Source organism: Myripristis murdjan, chromosome 20 (genome assembly GCF_902150065.1).
Source record: "Myripristis murdjan chromosome 20, fMyrMur1.1, whole genome shotgun sequence".
Taxonomy (NCBI): Eukaryota; Metazoa; Chordata; class Actinopteri; order Holocentriformes; family Holocentridae; genus Myripristis; species Myripristis murdjan.
Genome location: NC_043999.1, coordinates 8,739,456 through 8,759,584, shown reverse-complemented (window position 1 = coordinate 8,759,584; position 20,129 = coordinate 8,739,456). Strand labels below are relative to the sequence as shown.

The 20,129-nt window shown below is 40.6% G+C and overlaps 1 protein-coding gene across 3 annotated transcripts in view; it reads right to left on the bottom strand.

Moving 5' to 3' along the window:
- myo3a (myosin IIIA) overlaps positions 1–16,484 on the bottom strand; it is a 66,866-nt gene extending 50,382 nt beyond the window's left edge. For all 3 annotated transcript variants that reach the window (XM_030078974.1, XM_030078972.1, XM_030078973.1), the window contains exons 1-5: positions 16,383–16,484; positions 14,400–14,583; positions 7,352–7,486; positions 386–490; positions 98–197 (exon numbers count right to left, since the gene is read on the bottom strand). In XM_030078974.1, the coding sequence (XP_029934834.1) occupies positions 98–197; positions 386–490; positions 7,352–7,486; positions 14,400–14,583; positions 16,383–16,384 (526 nt within the window). In that variant the 5' untranslated portion in view covers positions 16,385–16,484. The remainder of the gene's footprint in view (positions 1–97; positions 198–385; positions 491–7,351; positions 7,487–14,399; positions 14,584–16,382) is intronic.
- Positions 16,485–20,129: the final 3,645 nt, after the last annotated feature.

Below are 20,129 nucleotides of genomic sequence, written 5' to 3'. Positions count from 1 at the left end.
ATTGACAGAGAAATTATAATGCAAAGAAAGAAATAGTGGTACTCCTCAGCTGCCTGTGGTTCTCGTGCATGCACACACAAAAAGGCACAATGCATACCAAAATCCACGAGCTTGATCCCGCCTTGTGTGGTCAGCAGAATGTTGTTGCCTTTGACGTCACGGTGGATGGTCTTGTTGACATGCAGGTGTTGGAGGCCCTAGGAAAACGAGGGGGTTAACAGCTTTTCCCGACAAGCACCTGCCTTCAAAATGATGCAGTTTAAATTCTCTCATAGTTACTTGTCATGACAGCAATTAATTCAAGAGGAGGTGGTTCGGTTCAGCCCTGCAGTGTGTCATTGTCTCCCCCACAGTCATTCACATCCTTTCAAAAGGCCAGACTCACCATGAGGGCCTCATGCAAGATGTAGGCAATAATGGCCTCATCCATTCGGTCTCCTCTCTTCAGCATGCCTTTGGCCAGATCCGTCACCGAGCCACCATTGCAAAGCTGTGATAGAAAAAAAAAAAAAACACAAAAAGACAAGAAAACAATGACTTCAACCTGTACAAAATGAGTCAGCACACTTTGAGCTTACACAATACGCTGAAATCTGGGGCATCTAAGGTACGCGTAATTTCATGCTGAGAAACAGCGGTGGATGAAACCTTTTTGATCGGAAGATTTCACAGAGAGAGAAGGGACGTCAAGAGTAATTCTGTCGATCTTTAGCGGCTTATCTTTTTGAGGCAGCTTAGTGGGAGGTGAAAATTGTGCCCATGGAGAAAATGTACATTTTGTGAGCGGAGTTTAATCTCCACCGTGATGACTGAGCAGAGTAAACATTAGAGACGTACAAATCATTGCCCTCAAATCAAGCACGTCCTCCTACACTCTGAGACAATGCCAAGGTTGGTACAAGAGATTACACCCCTTTTATAGGCCAAGATTTTGCATTGGATATGTACCAGGATTAGCTTTAGCAGTGTGACACAAAAATGGAAGGGAACATTTTAGATAGTACAGTGGGAACATAGAAAATAGGTATATTGTCATGCTTAGTAGTGCAACAAAGATTTTCCTTATTGTGTATGAAGAAGTGATTCTGGTGGTACACTGTGTCTACATATGGAGTCTACCATCAATAATCTGCCTTGGAAAATTACAGAAAATTGTCCTGTGTGTTGCCAAGGCAACAAAACTACCCCTTAATTTGGGCCTTTCTTTGTTAGCTGCCTGAGGTAAATGAAAAATAAAAAGCTTCTAGGTGTCAAACCACTGTGCTGGGGGGTAATGGTGAGCATACATTTTAACTTGCGTCTATATGCAATGCTTGTTAAGAGAAACCGTCACTGCATTAAACATGCAAATAAGTCATTTCTCTATGCACTTGCTACTTGTGTTGCCAGTATTTTTTCGTTTCAATATACATCTTAGGCTCCCACTGCATGCACAGAAAACACCAAAACATTCTGTGCTATCAGAAAGGAAATTTCCATCACGTCTATTTATGTATTAAATGCTTGTTCTCTTGTAATCAGACTCATTTCCCGCACTTGTAAATTGAAAGCTTAATTAGGCAATAAACATTCAGTGGTGTGTGTTTATTGAGGGTAAAAATCACTCCCCTGCTGCGACCAAACTGAAGGGATTGTGCAACACAATATCAGAAAGAGGATTACTAATAAATAAGTTAAATACCACAATATTAGCACAATTATAACCTTTTTTCATTGCACGTGCAGAATGACAGGTTATTGTACATGGCAGCGTAGCATGGGGCCTGACAGTGCAAGATGACTTCAAACATGGCTGTGGTGAAAACATGGAGATTGATACAGCCGTGGCATCATAGCATCAACATAATGTCTGTGATTGTGTGCCCAATTCTCAAGATGAGGACTCATTCTGTCACCTCATTATAATTCTACCCACAGGGCTTGATTGCCATTGTGCATGTTTTGCCCCATCATTTTGGTGCTATTTATTGCAGTTAATTGAGGTAACCACAGGAAGCTGTAAAATGCTTCCACTTACAGCTTACAGTGAACGTTTTTAAAACACTGAAACACAAAAATGAGTTTAAATACGGATAAAACTCCTCACAACATTGAGGATGAAAAATAACTCCCCAAATAGAAGGACAGCAGATACATGAGGTTGCAGGGTAAAGCTAGTCTTTGACCTTGACACAGGTGTGGCTGTTTTTGCCCCGTATCTGTTTTTCTATCTGCCTATCAATCCACCAATCCATCAAAAACCCAGAGGGCTGTTGCAGGATGGATGGTATATATCTCAGCTGCCACATGGGGAGCTTAATCACTGCGGTGAAGCCCCTTCTTTCTGCTCGCAGACGTGAAGACAAACTGCAGCTAAGCAGAGCATATCGTGGAGGCTCGGCAGACAGCACAGCCTCGGAGCACGAGCCGAGCCTGACGTCAGTCCACATCACTGCCGGGATCACCTGTCATCATTAAATTACACAAGGCAGACAGACAAATCCATATTAATGAGAGCCCTGTTGCCCCAGCATAAGCCGGGCAAAATGCTAGCCCTCTCACGTTTGCCAAAGGTTTAGCCTCCAGAGAGCGACACCAAACATGAACATTAATTGTTTGAGATGTGGTGACAAGGAGGCAACGCTCTGCAGGGTGGAAAGGGTGTATGGAATTTCAGACCTGGCGAGACTGAATTGGTGTATGGGTGGACGCTGATTTCAGGTGTCCTCTGTTAAACTCAGAGTTCACATTAGGATATTTTATAACAACAAAGCTTCAGGTTTCTATATTTAAACCTATCTATGGTCTTACCATAGAGCAAGGCAGCCACTGATGGCAATTAGCCTGCATCATGCCAAATTGTTAAGTCAGCTCTAAGAATGATTGTGTAATCCATTAAATTTGGCAGAATATATCTACATACAAACTGGTCAAAACTCAAGATTTCTCCTCCAGCATGGGCTAAAATTCATTAGAATAGACTTCACTGAGGATCCAGTAAGAGAAACCTAGACCTCTTTAATGTCAAATATGGATCTTTATCCTGAAGATCACCTGTAATTACCTTCCAGATTCGGCAGACAAGTTCTTACTGTCACCTGCAGACAAGGCATTATCATAAAGGAAGCATTTGTAGGCCCAGAGGAGAATCAAAGCCAATTCCACTTGGAGCCTCTTTATGTTGTGAAAGAATACATTTCCAGTCCAGCCTAGTTATTTACATATATGTTTGTGGTATATTATTTTGTCCTGTTAAAAGATGTTTAAGGTCCGGCTCTGTCACTGTTTTTGTTTACCTCTTATTTAGACTCCAGAAGGTTTCACAAAGAACAGAAAAAGTAGTATACTAATCTACACAACATGAAATAAATGACACAGCATTCAAATTAAAGTAAAAGCAAGTGGTAATAAGTAGGAATTTGTATGTATTTGTATCTAGAACTAGAGATATGCACAGGATCCAAAGACCCAACAAATAATCTGTAGTGTGTCAAGATTGCATCCACATCTTGCATATCAAGTGAGCCTACACAGAACTACCAATTTTCAAAGAATAAAATGAATACTCCATTGAATATGGAGTAGGATATTCCACATCACAAATTAGGTCAGGTGCTTGTTTAGTCATGTAAATGAAAGGGATCGATCAAAGACAGGTAAAAGAAGTGGATGAAACAAATGTGAAGATGAAACGAACGGGACTGTCCCCTCGCTCAGTACGGACACACGCCTGCTGCCACTGGAACACACAGGTGCTGACTTATTACCGCCCATCTTTGATGCACTCGTCCATGCAAATATAAATCTGTTCCTTGCAAATGTCTTCTGCTTTTTACTGTTAAATTATTGAAAGTATAGAGTTGCATGCACGTCCACGACATTGAATATGTGTGTGTGCGCGTGTGTGTGTGTGTGGTCCTGTGTGTGACATGCTGGATTCTCTCCAGGGAAAATCACTCCTTTGTTACCGCGACCTTATCATTTACACGGGCATAATGGCTGAGGTGTCTGCTTTCCGGCACCGTTTATTGAAAAGTCCTCACAAACAATGCCATTTTAAACCTCATTGTCAATTAATGACTGAGGAGGCTGAGGAATGCAGAGGTAAGCTGAGGGCAGGACTGCACTGGACAGAGACTAATAGGAGGTAAACAGCAATTTATTTTTGACTTTCAGAAGTTATCAGGCAAAAGACACTGCGGGTAAAAATAAAGAGGAAAAAAAAAAGAGTGATTAAAATTAATTTCTCTCCATTGATTTAATAAAGATGAGCCACTGTGGGGCTGCCGGAGATGAACTGTTGTGATAAAAACACAACACCAATGCGTCGATGCATTTTCACCTTGTCAGTGTGTTTCTGAACGTGTGATAATTACATATTGCATTGTAGTATCTGATAATAGAGGCGAGATGATAATTTTGATGATCGGTGTGATGACACTGATGCGTGCTCTGTGAGGTCATTCCCATTACTGTCAAACCAGAGTGTTACACAACTGAAATCAACCGGTTCTTCTTAAAATTATGGAAACACCAGCAAATTTGCTTTTCTATGCGATAGTTTCTCTGTTATGGAGTATTACAGCTCACATTATATTAGTAGTAGTAGTTGTAGAAGTAGTGGTGGTGGTCATAGTAGAAGTAGTAGTAGTAGCGATGAAATTGTGGTGCAATATCCACTCAGGACACAAAGTGCAACACGGACACAGGGTAATGCAACTTCAAATTACCCCCCAGACAAAGTGACTTTTGATTTTTGCATAATAGATGATGAGATACATTTTGAAAGATGAGAGGCTTTTAAAAGCTGATTAAAACTTGGCCTCCGTTTAACAAGTTGTTTGGATGAAAGATGGAGTGACAAGGGCTGACAAATGACATGCAATTTTTTTTTTATATTTATATATATTCCTGATTAGAGAATATAACTCGCTCCATCATGGCTATCTTTGAAGTATTCTTTTTTTTTTTTTTTTTTATTCAGACTCGAGCTCTCTGGGCATCAGTGGAGCAAAATTGAGGGAGTCAAACATGAAAGCTCCCTCATCTCTGCCCACATCCGCTATCATAAAGGAGCACAGAACAGAAGCAAAGCCAAAAGCTCTCGGACCCCAATGAGCAGGCAACAAAGTGGAGGATGCAATTTGTGTGAATTCTGTTCATAATGAGCGCTCTACTGTCAGTGCTGGAGAGAGAAAGGATCCTCTCATCAGGAGAAAAGGATGGAAAATTACAGTTTAAAAAGGAGGGACAGTAACCATGGTGAATGCCCACCTCCCTCGCTGCTTTCCTGTCTCTTCACTGCTAAACCCTCATGTGCTGCAGTGCACACATACGCACATAAATACACACACACACATGCACTCACACACACACACACACACACCAGCCAATTGCAAAACTGTCAGTCAGTGATTTCTGCCACAGGATTAGCCACCAGATTTGGACTGCTGGCTTCAGATTTTTGCATGGGAAATTCTGCATATAGATATGCAAACCACGGCGGAGGCAGGGAGCAAATAAACAATGTCGCAATGCTGGCTGAGTTCTACCACAACCAGATTTGCTATTGTGAAATACAGGGGTTGTGTTTCACATAAACACCTCAAGGAATCGTACGGCTGAAAACAACTAACACAGTGCAAAACTAACAAATTGCTGCAGTGAAAAGTAAGAACTTATCAGATAAAGCCCTTAGCAAAACGTCCAGGTCAGTGTTTTCCTGTAAAACAGCAGGTGGTCTGATTATTCAGTGTCTTAGATTCTGCTAGATATCCAAGCAAAGTAATTATAGGATCCTTACAAAGGTCAGCAGCATGGACACTGATGAAAGGGGAAAAGAAACACAAGCTGGAGGGGTGAAAACAATCTTCTCGGGTAGCATAACACTGCTGCTGTTGTTGCTGGGCCCACTGAGCTTGGATTACAGAAATATGGGCGCTCTGTCCCAGCACTGCCATAGCTGCCAACAAAATAGAGACAGGAACAACTGTGGTAGGGATGATCAAAACTTTCAAGGTCAGTGGAAACAGAAAAAGTTTGTTCCCTGAGACAGAGACAGTGATAATTCACCAAAGATGCAAATACTGGACATATAATGAATTCCCTTGTTGGAACTGGAGCATGCACACAAATGAATAGTTGCATTAAGCTCAATATTTACATGCAATCCAGTGCCAAAAGCTGACAAGTGCACCCACACTGCTACAGTACAGTAAATGTGCGTGCACCTAAGTGCCCTTCACTGAAAAACATTAAATGCAACATTTGAAGCCCGCCCAGCAGCTGTGACACTTTGCTATACATTTTTTCCTTATCAAAGCTCCTCGGGCTAGCTGACCACAGCTACCAGGTTTGGACCGCTCTGTATCAAAAGCAGGAAGACAAATTACATGGTCAGAGAGTCACGAGGCAAAGGACCCCGCGTTCGGTGCCTGGTCAGACCGCACAAACACTTTCCTCTGTGGAGGTTGACCTCCATTACATGTTTCTCTGGAGCTTGACATTTCAAAAGGGCTGCAGCAGGCAGTGAAATATGAAAGATGGAGAACTGGGGAGCTGGAGGCAAGCCTTTTTTAGATGTAAAGAAAGCAGCGCCAAGGTCTCCTTGAACTTTCCCACAAAATATCACAGTTTTCAAGAGGATGTAGTCACCCCTGTTTACTCTGAGGGGCGTGAAGAAAGAGCCGTTTTTATTATCTCTAAGTCAGCTGCTGATGTGTTTGTTCAGTGAGACAAGTTTTGATTCATTCTATCATTTTCTGTCAAGACTGACTTCAGTCACCAACTTGGATGAATGGATGGTAAATTAAGCGATTCACAAGTAAAGACTGGGAAAATGTTCTCGAACTGGAATAATGGCTAGACCTATGTTAGAGCCAATTCAATTTGTCAACCAAACAACAGAAATCAAACAGGCACAACAAGAGGCATTTAAGCCCCTGCTCCACTCTGCCAAGCTAGAGCAGGTGTCTAAACTAATTCAGTGAGAAGGCCCAGAAAACTGAAATCCCTGCTCCGCTACTCTCAGCCGGAAGCAGAGCCCACAACACGAGAGCTGCCCCCGCCCCTGTCGCCTCCACGATGCAAACTGGCCTGCTACCAAATCCCCCAGGTGGCCTATAAGTAAACTGCTAGACCGCCCGTGGTGGCTTAAACTGTTACATAATCTCTGGCTCAGTTTGGTCATCACTGTATATACCTGTTTAGACACACTGTGTGAGGTACAACGGGACCTTTAATCTGCACCTAAAAGCTCTTTGTGTTCACCGTGCACAGTAACCAAATGTGATTTTAAGCTCTCAGGTGGATATATTGAGCACGGTACAGTAGTTATTGTGCTTAAAAATAAATATAAATCGTGTGCTCCCACCTCCAGGACGAGCCACAACTGATCCCCACATTTCACATCCTTTTTGTAGTACATCCCGTAGAATTTGACAACATTGGAGTGGTCAGAAAGAGCCTTCAGGATGTTGTACTCCGCTTCGATCTCCTCATCGATGTCCTGCAAAACAAGAGCAAACATCAGTCACAAGCAGCTTCACGCAGTGGTGAGTCCAAATGTAAAAAAAGAAACAAAAAAAGAATGTCAATACCCAGAAGTCATATAACATGACATTAGTTATGTGGTGTTGTTACATAAAGGACACCAAAGGGAAGAGAGGGGTAAAAAATCTAATGTTGGCTTGTTTTTCACTATTACGTTTCAATTTATCAATTCTGTGAATTCATAACCAACATAAGAATTTCATCTGGGCAAACAGGTTGAATCCAAGTTGTAGTAACTACACGATTATTCTTTGTTGACGCTCCACTTTGTGATTTAGGCGGAAATGACAAATACATTTTTACACTGAAAATCCTGCTCAGTATAGTTTTAAGGTTAAAGAGCTACAGAGATATATTTACTAGATTTAAAAAAAAAAAAAAAAAAAAAAAAAAAATATTCAGTACTTTGTGCCTTTGTAACTGTACCAAGTTCAGGACTAACATTTAGTTGACATGTAATGTTGAAACACAAAATACTGTGCATTTGTGAATGTGTTTATATTAATATTTATATTAAATGAGCTGTTCTTATCCCAAGATGTTAGGGTAATATGATAAAAAATCATTTGAAACCAGAGGAATATACACCGGGGTCTAAAGGACTCTATAGGTCTGCTTTTCACAAGATGGCACAGGCATTGGCATAAAAAAATCCTCCTGAAAAAAATCCTCCTTTCCAAATGTAAATGCCTTTAAATCAAGCATAGCATGTGGAGGGACCGTTCAATAGAGCTGTACATCTGGGGTCTGCACAGGAACTGATCAACCCAGCGATTAAAACGACACTGCTCACAGACAGTGGCCTGTAGATAATCATTTCTCAATAATGAGAAACAGTAATAAACTCTCGAAGGACTAATGAGAATTTTATTAACACAAGGCCTGGATTAACGGCAGAAAATGGCTCGTCATTAGAGCTGCTAAATAAGCCATAGAGTTTATTGTACCTTGAAAACAGACGTCAGAGTAGGTATCATCTACCTTCACTATGTAGGAGACGACACCGTAATATGAAATTAATGATGATTCATTTTTATAGTTGACAACACCATACTGATTTTTCCTGTTTAAAAGTGCAGCGCCATTGCAATGGAATTTATGTAAGTCTCTGTTATTGTCTTATAATCAAAAGTAGCTTGTCATTATTATAAAATTCAAGTCTAATCAAAGGACTGTGTGATTAAACAAATGATGAAAAATGATTTTTTTTCCATTACTAAAAAAAGACCACTCATTTAACACCTGTAAAGGGTAAAATGCTCTTTTATTTCTCCTATTTTTTTTTTCCTATTTTTTTCTCCCAAAGGGTAAAATGCTCCTTTATTTTTTTCAATTTTTTTTCTCCCGTAGGCCATATTTTGCTTCACACTCCTCTACTAAGGTATGCCAAATGTTTTTTTTTTTTTTAGTTCAACGCTGAAGAAAGGGAGCTCCAAATGATCACACTGTCACAACACTTCCTGCTGACACTGGACAATTCATCAGCAGCAATTTGCCGGGATAATTTGCTCGTTGTAGTAGATGGAAGATTAGTTGGAGGAAGCCCTGTGACTAAAGGACTTGTGTACAGAATGGAGCCAAGTGGCAAGATGTTTATTGTGCTAGGGAAGGGATAATGAGCCAGTCATTTGACAAACAATGTGCTGACTGTACCGGGGATCTGTAAATGAACGAATATGTTGGCTTTAACGTTTTATGCCTAATTAGCTCCAATTTCCATACCCTCGCCAAATCCTCATACTGGAATGGCTCAGATCCTTCTTACATGATCTGATTCAAGGGTCACAGGAGTGTTGGTTGGTTGGTATTACGGCTCCAATGCTTGCACTCCGCGCTGTTTTTCTTTTTTGAAGAATTCAAGCTTACTCTCCTTATACAGAAATCACATATGATACTGGACAAGAGCAGTTAAAAATCTAATTTAATTAATGCAAAATGTAATGTAAAATCAGCTGTTGGTGGTGACTGGGAGGAACAGTGAGCACATTATCATGTCTGGTGCAAACCTCTGCAAAAAACTAGATACCAAACTTTCCCACCTGAATTAAATGCAGCATAACAGTGATGGTTCAAACACATAAATCATCTTAATAAGAGAAATCAAAGGGCCTGACACCCGAAATCTAATCAACTAATCCTTAGGCCGAGGGGTATCTGTCCACTAAATTTCAGCTTAATCCATTTATTGCTTACTGAAATAACAAACAGATAGACGGGGTGACAGCATAACCTCTTCCTGACTCCACTGGCTGAGGTAAGGAAAAATATAACAACCCACTCTGATGGAATAATGTAAACACAAGATTTTTGTAGCACTTACATCACAAAATCCCTCATTTCTAACAAAAATAATCCATCATATCCATGGTTATATATTTCAAAAATAGGAAAAAAAATGTCCTTATCATGGTATCGTTCTATTTTTATTTTTGCATACTAATTAATACATGTTTTTGGCAAATTTATCAAGAATGCATAACAAACCTTTAACGGATTTGTTGAGGAGACTGATCTGCGTACAAAAATGAGCCTTTAATATGATGACTATTTTTAGAGACTGGCGTGCGCAGATAGGCAGTCAGAGGGAAAGATATTTAAAGGTCTTACCGAGAAAGAATGTAAAAACAAACTGGCGAAAAATAAGATTTAATATAACATGGAATGCCATGACAAATTTGTGGGTGCTGGAGATGTACGGCGTAAAAGTTGAGAGTAAACTTGTGCATGTTTCACGACGTGCAAGAACGAAACAAGGAGAAAAGCGAGAAGAGCAGTAGAGAATGAAATAAGCGGTCTGAGCTTATCTGTGTTGGTGTCTGATTCTCTACGATACAGATGCAATGAAGGTGGCAGGTTTACAGGTTTAGGGCTAAGGCACTGTGACGCCATCAAGGACAAACCACCAATGTGATATAGCTGCATTAACACACACTGATGGCAACACCTGGTGCATAAACACCTGAGCTTTAGGTATAAAACCAGGGTATGTAACTCAATATGAGCAATACAACACATACTGTACATATATAACAACTAAAAAACATTATACTGTGTGTATAGCTGCCAAAAACACTGCTGAGCATTCAAAGGGGAAATCCACATTTCTGTGAACTTCCTGTCACAGTTGATGGTGGGAGACTGGGGGTCACAAATGGACACAAAGAAAAAAAAATCTGTTAAATTTGTGAAATTATTCTCTGGACTCCCCATTCTGGCAAACACCAGAATGGGGAGAGGCGACCTGCACTTCCTTTTTGTAATTGGAAGTAATGACAAATGTGATGAGAAAGGATAAGTTAATTTATTTTGAACGTATAATTTGTCTCCTACATACTAATATTTGGAGTCACAGAGAATATTGGCTGTAGCGTGTGCTGCCTTTTGAAAGGGCAGGCGAACAAACAGTCCAAAGAGCTCATATCAAAGTAAAAACCAAAGTGTTTTAATAGGCTCCATATGGGGGCCAGGAGGTAATGGAAAAGTTAGAGCACATAAATGATTTCATGACACTTTTTTACTATCATGCACACTTTCACTAAGACAGTCTGATCAGCCTTTTCTCTGTCACAGCCTGAACTGCTGCTGGGTTTAACTGTGCCTCTGGTGGCATGATCTAGAGTTTTGTGATTTGTGCAAAGTGTGAATTGAGCAAAAGGTTTCAGCTGGCTTGGTTGTATTTTACAAGCTACTGTTACTTTGAGGGCCCCTGCGTTGGTTCGGTATTGGTGCTGCAAGCTCTAATGTCCCATAACAGTAACACTAACACAGCTGTGGGTAATGCAAGGTTAGTTCACATAGAGTTGAATCAACGTCATCTAGATGTGTTTGTAGATTCTCAAAGACCTTTCACTTCACTTCCTCAGTTCCTTCTTGCGTGAAACGTCATTGAGAATCTACAGACAAATCAAGTTCACCTTGATTTAACTCTTTGTAGATAACCATGTCCTGGATGATGGACAGTCTCCGCAGAAATTGCAAAGTTGGTGTTAACATGTTTTTCAGTTTTATTGGTGGTCTGAATTATTATCAGTATTGATGATCAGGCAGCTAACGTCAACAGTAATAAATGCAAGAGAGAATAAAAGAACAGAGCTAAAGGTTCTTAGGTCACAGGATGTTATTTATAGTTGGCTAACTATAGCTAAGTACGTGGCGTGTTTGTCCACTTTGAAGGGCACCGAAAACATGAACAAAGCTCAGATAACATAAAAAGAAACCACATCACAACATCGGACACTCCTCCCTCCACTGTCACACATCTCCTCCAGTATGCTCATGGATAATTACACACTTAATCACGTGGATATGGCAGCAAAACACGCCACTTGATGTGGACACATTTATAGCATCCACCTGCAATAGCTACATTGTGGTTGACTAGTTGATGGTGTTGTAATGCCGAACTGTGCACTTTTTTCCTCTGTCTTACCATCAAATACAGCCAACCTCCTCTGCAAAAGTAACCGACTAGAAACAAGAAACTCAATACAAAGGCAGAGACTTCTGATCTTTTTTTTTTTTTTTCCAAGTTGATTGGTATTGATCGAGGCAGAGATTTCCTAGCATGTCTCCCCTCACAGTTCTTCCATATTGACAATGCAGTTTAGTTGCCCCATTGCAGTGCTGAACACATAAAACCATGTATTTTAGTGTGATTCTTATAATGCTGGGGTGGGAGATGGGGGTCGGTGCTCCCAGTGTTTCCTGCAGCAGGAAGTGTGTGTGTGTGTGTGTGTGTGTGTGTGTGTGTGTGCGTGTGTGTGTGTGTGTGTGTACTGTGTATGTTATTGATCCCAGGAAATAAGGGCATCAACAGCGGCACAAGCAGTTGAAACAAACTGAACACACAGACCATCTAAAAAGACAAAGCTACTGTTTTTAATTAACTGAGGAACACCTGCACATCTGGAAATTTGTGGCTTAGAGTTACCAAAGATCTGTTAATGAATGAACATGCTTGCATGAAATTTTGGAAAGCTGGAGCTCATAGCAAAATATATAAGATGGGTTGGAAGTGTCAGAATGCAGTCTTCACTTTCTGATCATCATATATTCCTGCTGTGAGCGTGTTGAGGCCACGATGGCCTTGCTGCATCGAGCTCAGCAAAAGATGCTCAGCTATACTGACACTGTCAGTTGCACTACAATCTTCAGACCTGTCCAGATGTTTTTAGGTGACAGTGACAAATTGCATTAGACTGTTAAAGAGACACCAACATTATTTTGCATTCGGTTATCCTGTTGAGAAAGAAAGATATCCAGGGGCGAATTCAATCCCAGTAGTCAGTTTATGCTGTCAAATCCTGCACCGGACTCAGACCTTGACTTAAGTGCCTCACACTGATGTTTTACACATATATAACACTCTACTGATTTCAGCCCTGGGAATATGTCTGTGGATACTTTGGTGGACATGTAAACTAAAGCATTTCCAACTTGACATCGCAATAAGCAGATTCCATGGGAAAGACTAAAGGAGCCAAGGCTTGGGATAAACTGTGCACAAGGGAAAGCATGTCCCAAATCCTCAGTGCACGTATCCAGACGTCCAAGAACTCCAAGTTTGAACAGGTTGCAGATCAGCTTAGCACACACATAACTTTGCATAATTTGATTCAGGCATCTTATTATTGGCTTTAGCTGATGGACAACATTTCCTGAGATTCTTGAAAATAAAAAAAAAAGTGTGATGTTACTTTGAATAGCCTATCTGCTTGTTTGCATTTGAAAGCTCTTTATGTTGTCTCGTGTTTTGTCACAATGACAGAAATTAAACAAAAAATGCACTCTTTTTATGATAAATATTGAAAACAAGAGTAACATACTGTACAGCTTATATATACAGTGCCTCTCCAAAAATGTAACTGCATGTAGGGCAATGTAGGACCACAAGGACTGTGACTGGTTTGCAGACTAATCATTGACTATTTTCTACTTCTTCCACTGTATTTCAATTTCCACTTACAGCAAAGGCAATGTGGAGGCAGCCAAAGAGAAATGAGTTGAGGAGGTTCACCTCCATAGAGTAAAAACTGACAGATCTCACCAATTTTACAGAGAAAAATATGCCAAACATTGGTTTGGACACCACTGAATGTGTCTAGGAATTAATTCTTGCAAAGCACAGCTCCCTAACACAGACAACTACATTGTCGTCATAGTAAAACTTAAAATGCAGAACAATAAATCAACCTTAAAAGTGTCTAATTAAATCAACAAGTCACCACATTTCTAAAAACCACTTGCAACCACTGACCAGTTACCACAGACAACTCCACACTATCCAGCACAGTTTTCTGAAGATAACTTTATACCTGAGGATATAGTCATCGCTTTCATCTCTTATTAACAAAACAGACTGATGTCTTTTTTTTCCCAGTTTCCAGGGTTAGTGTAGAATTGTTTATGATCCTCCAGGTTGAAACCATCCAAAATCACTGAAATAATGCAAATTCTGTTTGTGGGTCAGTTTTTGTTTAAGCAATACATTTAGGTTACTTATATAGTTCTTCCTCATGAGCATGATTGTCTATTGTTTGTTTAGAAAGAATCAGCTCCATCTAAGCAATCTTTAAGGAATCACAAATAAAACTGATGTTAAAAATAATAACTAAATAAAACATGAGAAAACAAGGCCAAGCACAAGGCACAAAATACCATGTTAAAGAGATATAACAGACATACATAACCTACACAGTCTAGTCAGGTCTACTTAGTATTACTAAATTTAGACCTTCAATGCATGCAAGGAAAAACTAAAGAAAATCAAATTTAGAAAAAAAAAAAAGGAGGACACTTCAGGTGACATACAGTGAAATAGACAGTGACGTGGACAAAACCACAGAGATAAGATAGCAAACACAACTTACGTGGATGGGATCCAGTATTTTTACAGCTGCCTTACTTCCATCAATTTTGTTGAGCACCTTGTAGACTTTACCGTAGGTCCCTTTCCCGATTGTCTCAACAATTTCCCACGTGTCAGTGGGATCTGGAAAGTTGTCAAACACAATTGATTTCCCTGATTGTGGAAACATCTTCAGGAGAGATCTCCTATGAGGGATAAGCACATGAGTCAGTGTAAGATGAGAAGAAGAAGGTTGGAAAAGCACATTTCTGCTGGATGATCTGTTTCCCTTCCCCATTGCACATTGTGTTAAGGTAACATCAAGGATAGCGACCAAGTGACTGTTTAACCCCAATCACTACATTGCTATTACACTGTAGAAACTAAATCCAAACATTATTAAGATTTAATGATGAAGATGGATGATGTAGACTTGATGTGCTTTCTCAGATTCACGCTCTCTAGCACTTGCAGAAAGAGTGTGTGAAGCAGTATGTAGTGTGAGAACAAACCCAGCAGAGCAAAGGACATAATGTTGAAACAGGGCAGTAAAGGAGGAAACGGCCAAGACAAGAGCCACATTGTTCTACCTGTCAGGACCGAACCCATTTAACACAGAGAAAGCCATTTTGCTTGATGTTCATAGTCTACATAAAAAGACCTGTAACACTGTCAATGGACAAGAGCTAAACTTACTGCCCTTCCACTTAACAGCCTGCTGGTTGCACTGCATGGATCCCTGTTGGTACAGAGACACCACTGAGGTAAATTTCAGAGGGTCTGAGCACAAAACTGCAGCAACAGCAATAACTGACATTATAAAAGGCTATTAAGGGGCATTGTCTTCTTGTGCAAAAGAAAAAAAAAAAAAAACAGGATTCATGCAAATGTGTGTCGTTGTTTGTAAGACTACACTGGCCTCCGGTTATGGTGCTCTTTTACAACAAACTTAAATACAACATAGCAGCTGTGGTGTTGCAGCTAAACACAGGATGTACACAAATAATGTTAGAGGTTTACACTCCTGCAGTTTTGAGTGATAATAATCACTTATTTGGAGCAGGACAGACCCATAGTGAAATCTAGGTCATTTATCATTTGGGGATTTTGTCAAGCTTCACCGACAATGGTGCATGTAGGGGGATTTCAAGGCCTGTGGATACTGATAGTAAATCCTGAGCTTCCAGGCAGTGGCTGTTATAAAATTTTAATCTCAATGATCCTGGCATCCAGTAATCAATGATATGACTGCATGTCACGGCTATCTGTTTGTCAAGCCCACAGCAGTGACATGTCCATGAGCTTGAACAGAGTTTGGCTAACGATGCAAACTCTTCAGATTAATATCTTAAGTGTCCTCCTGCAACACAATTAATGCCAAACTTGGTGTTGAACAGTAAGATCATGGACAATCCACACGTCTTTGTGCACTTTTACAATTACACTTCACCTCTGTGGTTAAGAGAAAAAGAGTATCATTTTTGGATGATTGGTATCTGAACTCTGAAAAGTACAAATGGGTCAGTGTGTTATCAGTGGACCTCTTGATGTCCGTATTTTGACACTCTATCCCTCAACTCTCCACGGGGTGTGTGTTTCCTTTTTTCAGAGCCAATGAGATTTGCGTCTCAGTTTCAAAGACTGATATCTGTCTTCCTATGTTGTTACTCTTCTGTTTACTTGGGCCACTGATGCAGGATTTACACAAGTACTGTATGCAGGGCACAAAATCACAACAAAATATGAAAACTGAAAGTACAATAAGAGAAAACAAAGGCTTGTACTTCTCCGTGGAAAGCTAACCTCTACAGACCAAATAATCATACAGTGAAAAATGCATTTCATAAAATCCCACACCAATACCTCAAAAACAATTTGGACAAATCCCTCAGGACAAGGTTATCCCTTTCTGTCTCCACATTTTCCCCCCACATGTGTGTTAAAGGATCCATACACCAGCTACAAACCAAAATAAAAGCAGAATAAAAAACAAAACAAAACTTACATTGTTCTCTTATTATGAGGAGAAACATTTTGGGAGGAGAATTAATCCATTTCTGTGTGAACGGTGAACAGCGACAGGCTAGCCTGACTGGGAGTGGAAACCGTAGAGGAGGAGCTAACTTCAGCTAATCTCACCAGCAATTCCCCGGCTCAATGGCTGCCATTGGAAACCATCTCTAAGTGGTAGGAGATATGGTGGGATTAACAGGAATTAGCCACTGTTGCAGCATGAGCCTTTCCCCATATAGACGCCCATTCATACACAAAGCAAAGCTGGTTAGAAGCCCTAAGACTGGTGCTGCATTGGGCCATGGCTCCTTTTTATCATCAGTGGCCTTTTTTGGATCACTGGTTCAAAAAACTACTCTCACAGAATCTACTCTTCTCCTATGGGTATGATGCTGTTTGCTTCATTTTACTGTCTATTTATTCCAAAGCAATTGCTTTACCCATGAAAGTAATTATGAGCATTATCATGATTTGAATCACATCGATTCAGTTGCTGTCGAAATGAACGCGAGTAAATCAACCCGCAGCAAGAGAGAACACGTGCTAAACTCTGGCTGCAAACATCGTTTTGCTGAGATATTATCAGTCATTGCCTATGCAGAGCAATTAGATTCCTATACAGGTATCTCCCATGTAGGTAATTGCACGCATGTTACCTTAATGTAGAGTGGCTAAGAAACCTGCCTCAATAATTTATCACCATCTCTATACGTGACAACATGCTGTGACACATGAGACAAGAGGGTGAAACCTTAGGACTCACACCGGACACCTCCAACACAAGTACAGACTGCAAGGACATAACCCCTTAGAGCTGACAGTGGTTGTGTTTGTGTGTGTGTGTGTGTTTGTGTGTTGTAGGGGGGCAGGGGCAAGTGTATGAGAGAGGTTATCTAACCTTGTCTGCCCCGGAGCAGAGGCTGGCTGTCACTTGTGGTTAGCTGTTAAGGGCTGTGGCATTAGCACAGTCTGCATGTAACGGTGCAAATAATGAAATGCATGTGTATAAAATAATCAGTGAGCATTGGTAGGTGCTCAGAATATAGTTTGGTATGTACATCAAAACATTTCTACTGGTGAAAATCTTTGGTCTTGATTTGCAGGAACAATCTTCAAAACAAAGATAAAATCAGTAAAAATGGCCTGAGGTTTCAATGATCTGAGTTGTGTCTTAATAGGACAGTCGTTTGGCCACTTCACTTGAGGCTCTTAAAGGAAACAGGAGATCCCTTTGGCAAAAAGCTACAGAGCCCTGGATTAATCCACCAGGTTGATGACAGGGTTAAAGTTTCGGCTTAACCTTGGCACTGGAAAGCGGCTGGTATACGTGCCAGGATAATCTACCTCATTGGACACACTGAAACCAAAAGCCAAAGCGCTCGGCTCACATATACAACACTTTCTCTTGACGTGCCGGGTTTTTTAAGGATATGTAAATAAACAAACTTGCTGACAGAAAGATGCATACGGTCTGCTTCATGTTGCATTGAATCAAACAAATCCAATGAAAATGTACCTTGCTTTTCACCTGAAATAAAAATTATTACCATAGTACCTACTGATTACAGCATACCAACAAATATCGTCCAGGGTTTGGCAATAACAGCAGTAAGAGCTTAAATAGGCAAAGCAGGTAAGGAGGTTACAATCTGTCAGCATCTGACAGCAACATAATCTGTTCTCACCCTCAGCACACTCTAATAAACCCTGCAGCACTTTACGGATAACTTAAATTCTAGGAAAACCACAGCAATAATCAAGAAGTATGTCAATATTAATATTTACCGACCTTCTATGGTTGATGGTGAGTAGGATCAAAGCAAACAGAGACACATGGATGATACAGGTAAAGCATAGATTTACACACACACAACACACATGCATGAACACACACAAACACACAAACGTAAATGCACACACTCTGCAACGGAGCCACTCCCAGCGCTTGCAAATAAGAAAGCCAAATGAAGCCACCAAGTTTTCATCTCGTCAGACCACACAAGCAAGGAAAAGAGGGATAAATGTAGAAAAGTAAAGATTCAGCCAAAGCAATTATACAGCAATTAATAGTCCACCAGCATCTACAGCATATTCTCTTACACAGCAGATCAGAGTCCAGTTGTCATCATCGTCATACTTACTCTTCTGAGGGTGTGTCTACATGCTGGAGTATCAATTCCATATAACAGCATTAGTACACAAGAACAATCCGTAGTTCCCGTACGCCTCAACTTCTTCGGCTATGTGTTGTCGATCAAGAATAAGGAACATAATGTCGCAGAGCATATCAAAGCTCTCAGGCTCATGTAATTAGTTTAATGGTTGTGGCTACGGAGAGCTCACTGATGTCTGGAAGCCAAAACCCGGTGAGTCCGATACCGCCATAAATAAGCCTGGAGATGACAGGCTGACAACAGGCTAGTGCATGGACGAAGGTGAAGAGCGAGTCAGGTGTAACAGGCCATGACTTCACTGAAGTGCTCTCAGCCTCGTTTAGCAGTGTCCCCTTACAAAACACCGAGGCTCTGCTGGAGAATGTGTTGTTGTGGGGCTGAGGCAGAGTTTAAGTGAGGGTTTAGTTCACGGTCTGCTGATTCTATTTATACCTTTAGCTTACTTCAAATGAATAAAACTGGCTGAGAAATATAGCGTATACCACTTTCCCTTTGAGACAATTTTATAGTTACAGTAGACGCTGAGACCATCGTTAAAAAAGACCAGCAGCCTCTTTCTGTCTCTATACTGCATTTTACATTGAGGCCCTCTGAGTCGAATTTCACTGGGAATCAGCTGGATTGCTTTACAGCATGGGAAAAGAGGGAGCTCTCCTTCCAGCACAAACAGCGGTGAAGCTGTCCAAGGTTGATGGCAGACTGTGGAATGAGTGAAAGGACAATGGAAAAACCACTTACAACATGTTTGTCTCCTTAATCAAGCAAATGAGTGGGAAATCGGGTCTTAATTTCAAGAAACACTGTCACTAACAACACCACTGGCATGCAACAGAGGCTCAGTTGTCTCACACGCTCCTTCATCAGTATCATTCAGTATCATTTGTACAGTAAGTAAGGTATCACAGGTAACTTGATGATGCACATTGCACTGCTAAACTTTGTCAAATTATACTCCTTAAGTCAACCTGTGCACTCCTGTGAAAGTGAGACATCACGCCGCCATCGTCTACTCTTAATTTCTAATTTACTGACTCTGCTCAAACTGTCAGAAGCAGATTGCTACAGCAATGGAGCTGCTAATTCCTCACACGGACTAACAGATGGCACTGTGATTGTTTCCCCCTGAAACAGTTTGCAACCACGACACTCAAAGGCATGAATCCATCACAGACAGACAAACCTCAATGCACTGACATTGAAAGTCGTGCTATTGAACTAAGCAAAGAAAAGAGGCCTATTCCAGTGATATATTCATCTTATTGCTGTTGTTCCAATGCAACTCAACGTTTTGAGGTCAAACTGAAACATAACTTATAGATGTAGTAGTTGTAGTAGAATGCAATAAAGTCTAAAATTTGCTGTTAATCTTAAAGTTGCAGATTTATGTTTCCTCCCAATGAGAAAGGATTTGCTGATACAAGCAGGGCATTGCTCTGCTGTGGCTATCATTCATGTCTAATATATAATTCATGCTCAGTAGTGATTACCATAGCATCAGTCATGATTGTAGTTACTCTGTTTTGCAGTCTGTACAAGTGAAAAAGGAGTTGACTCTTTGTTGAAAT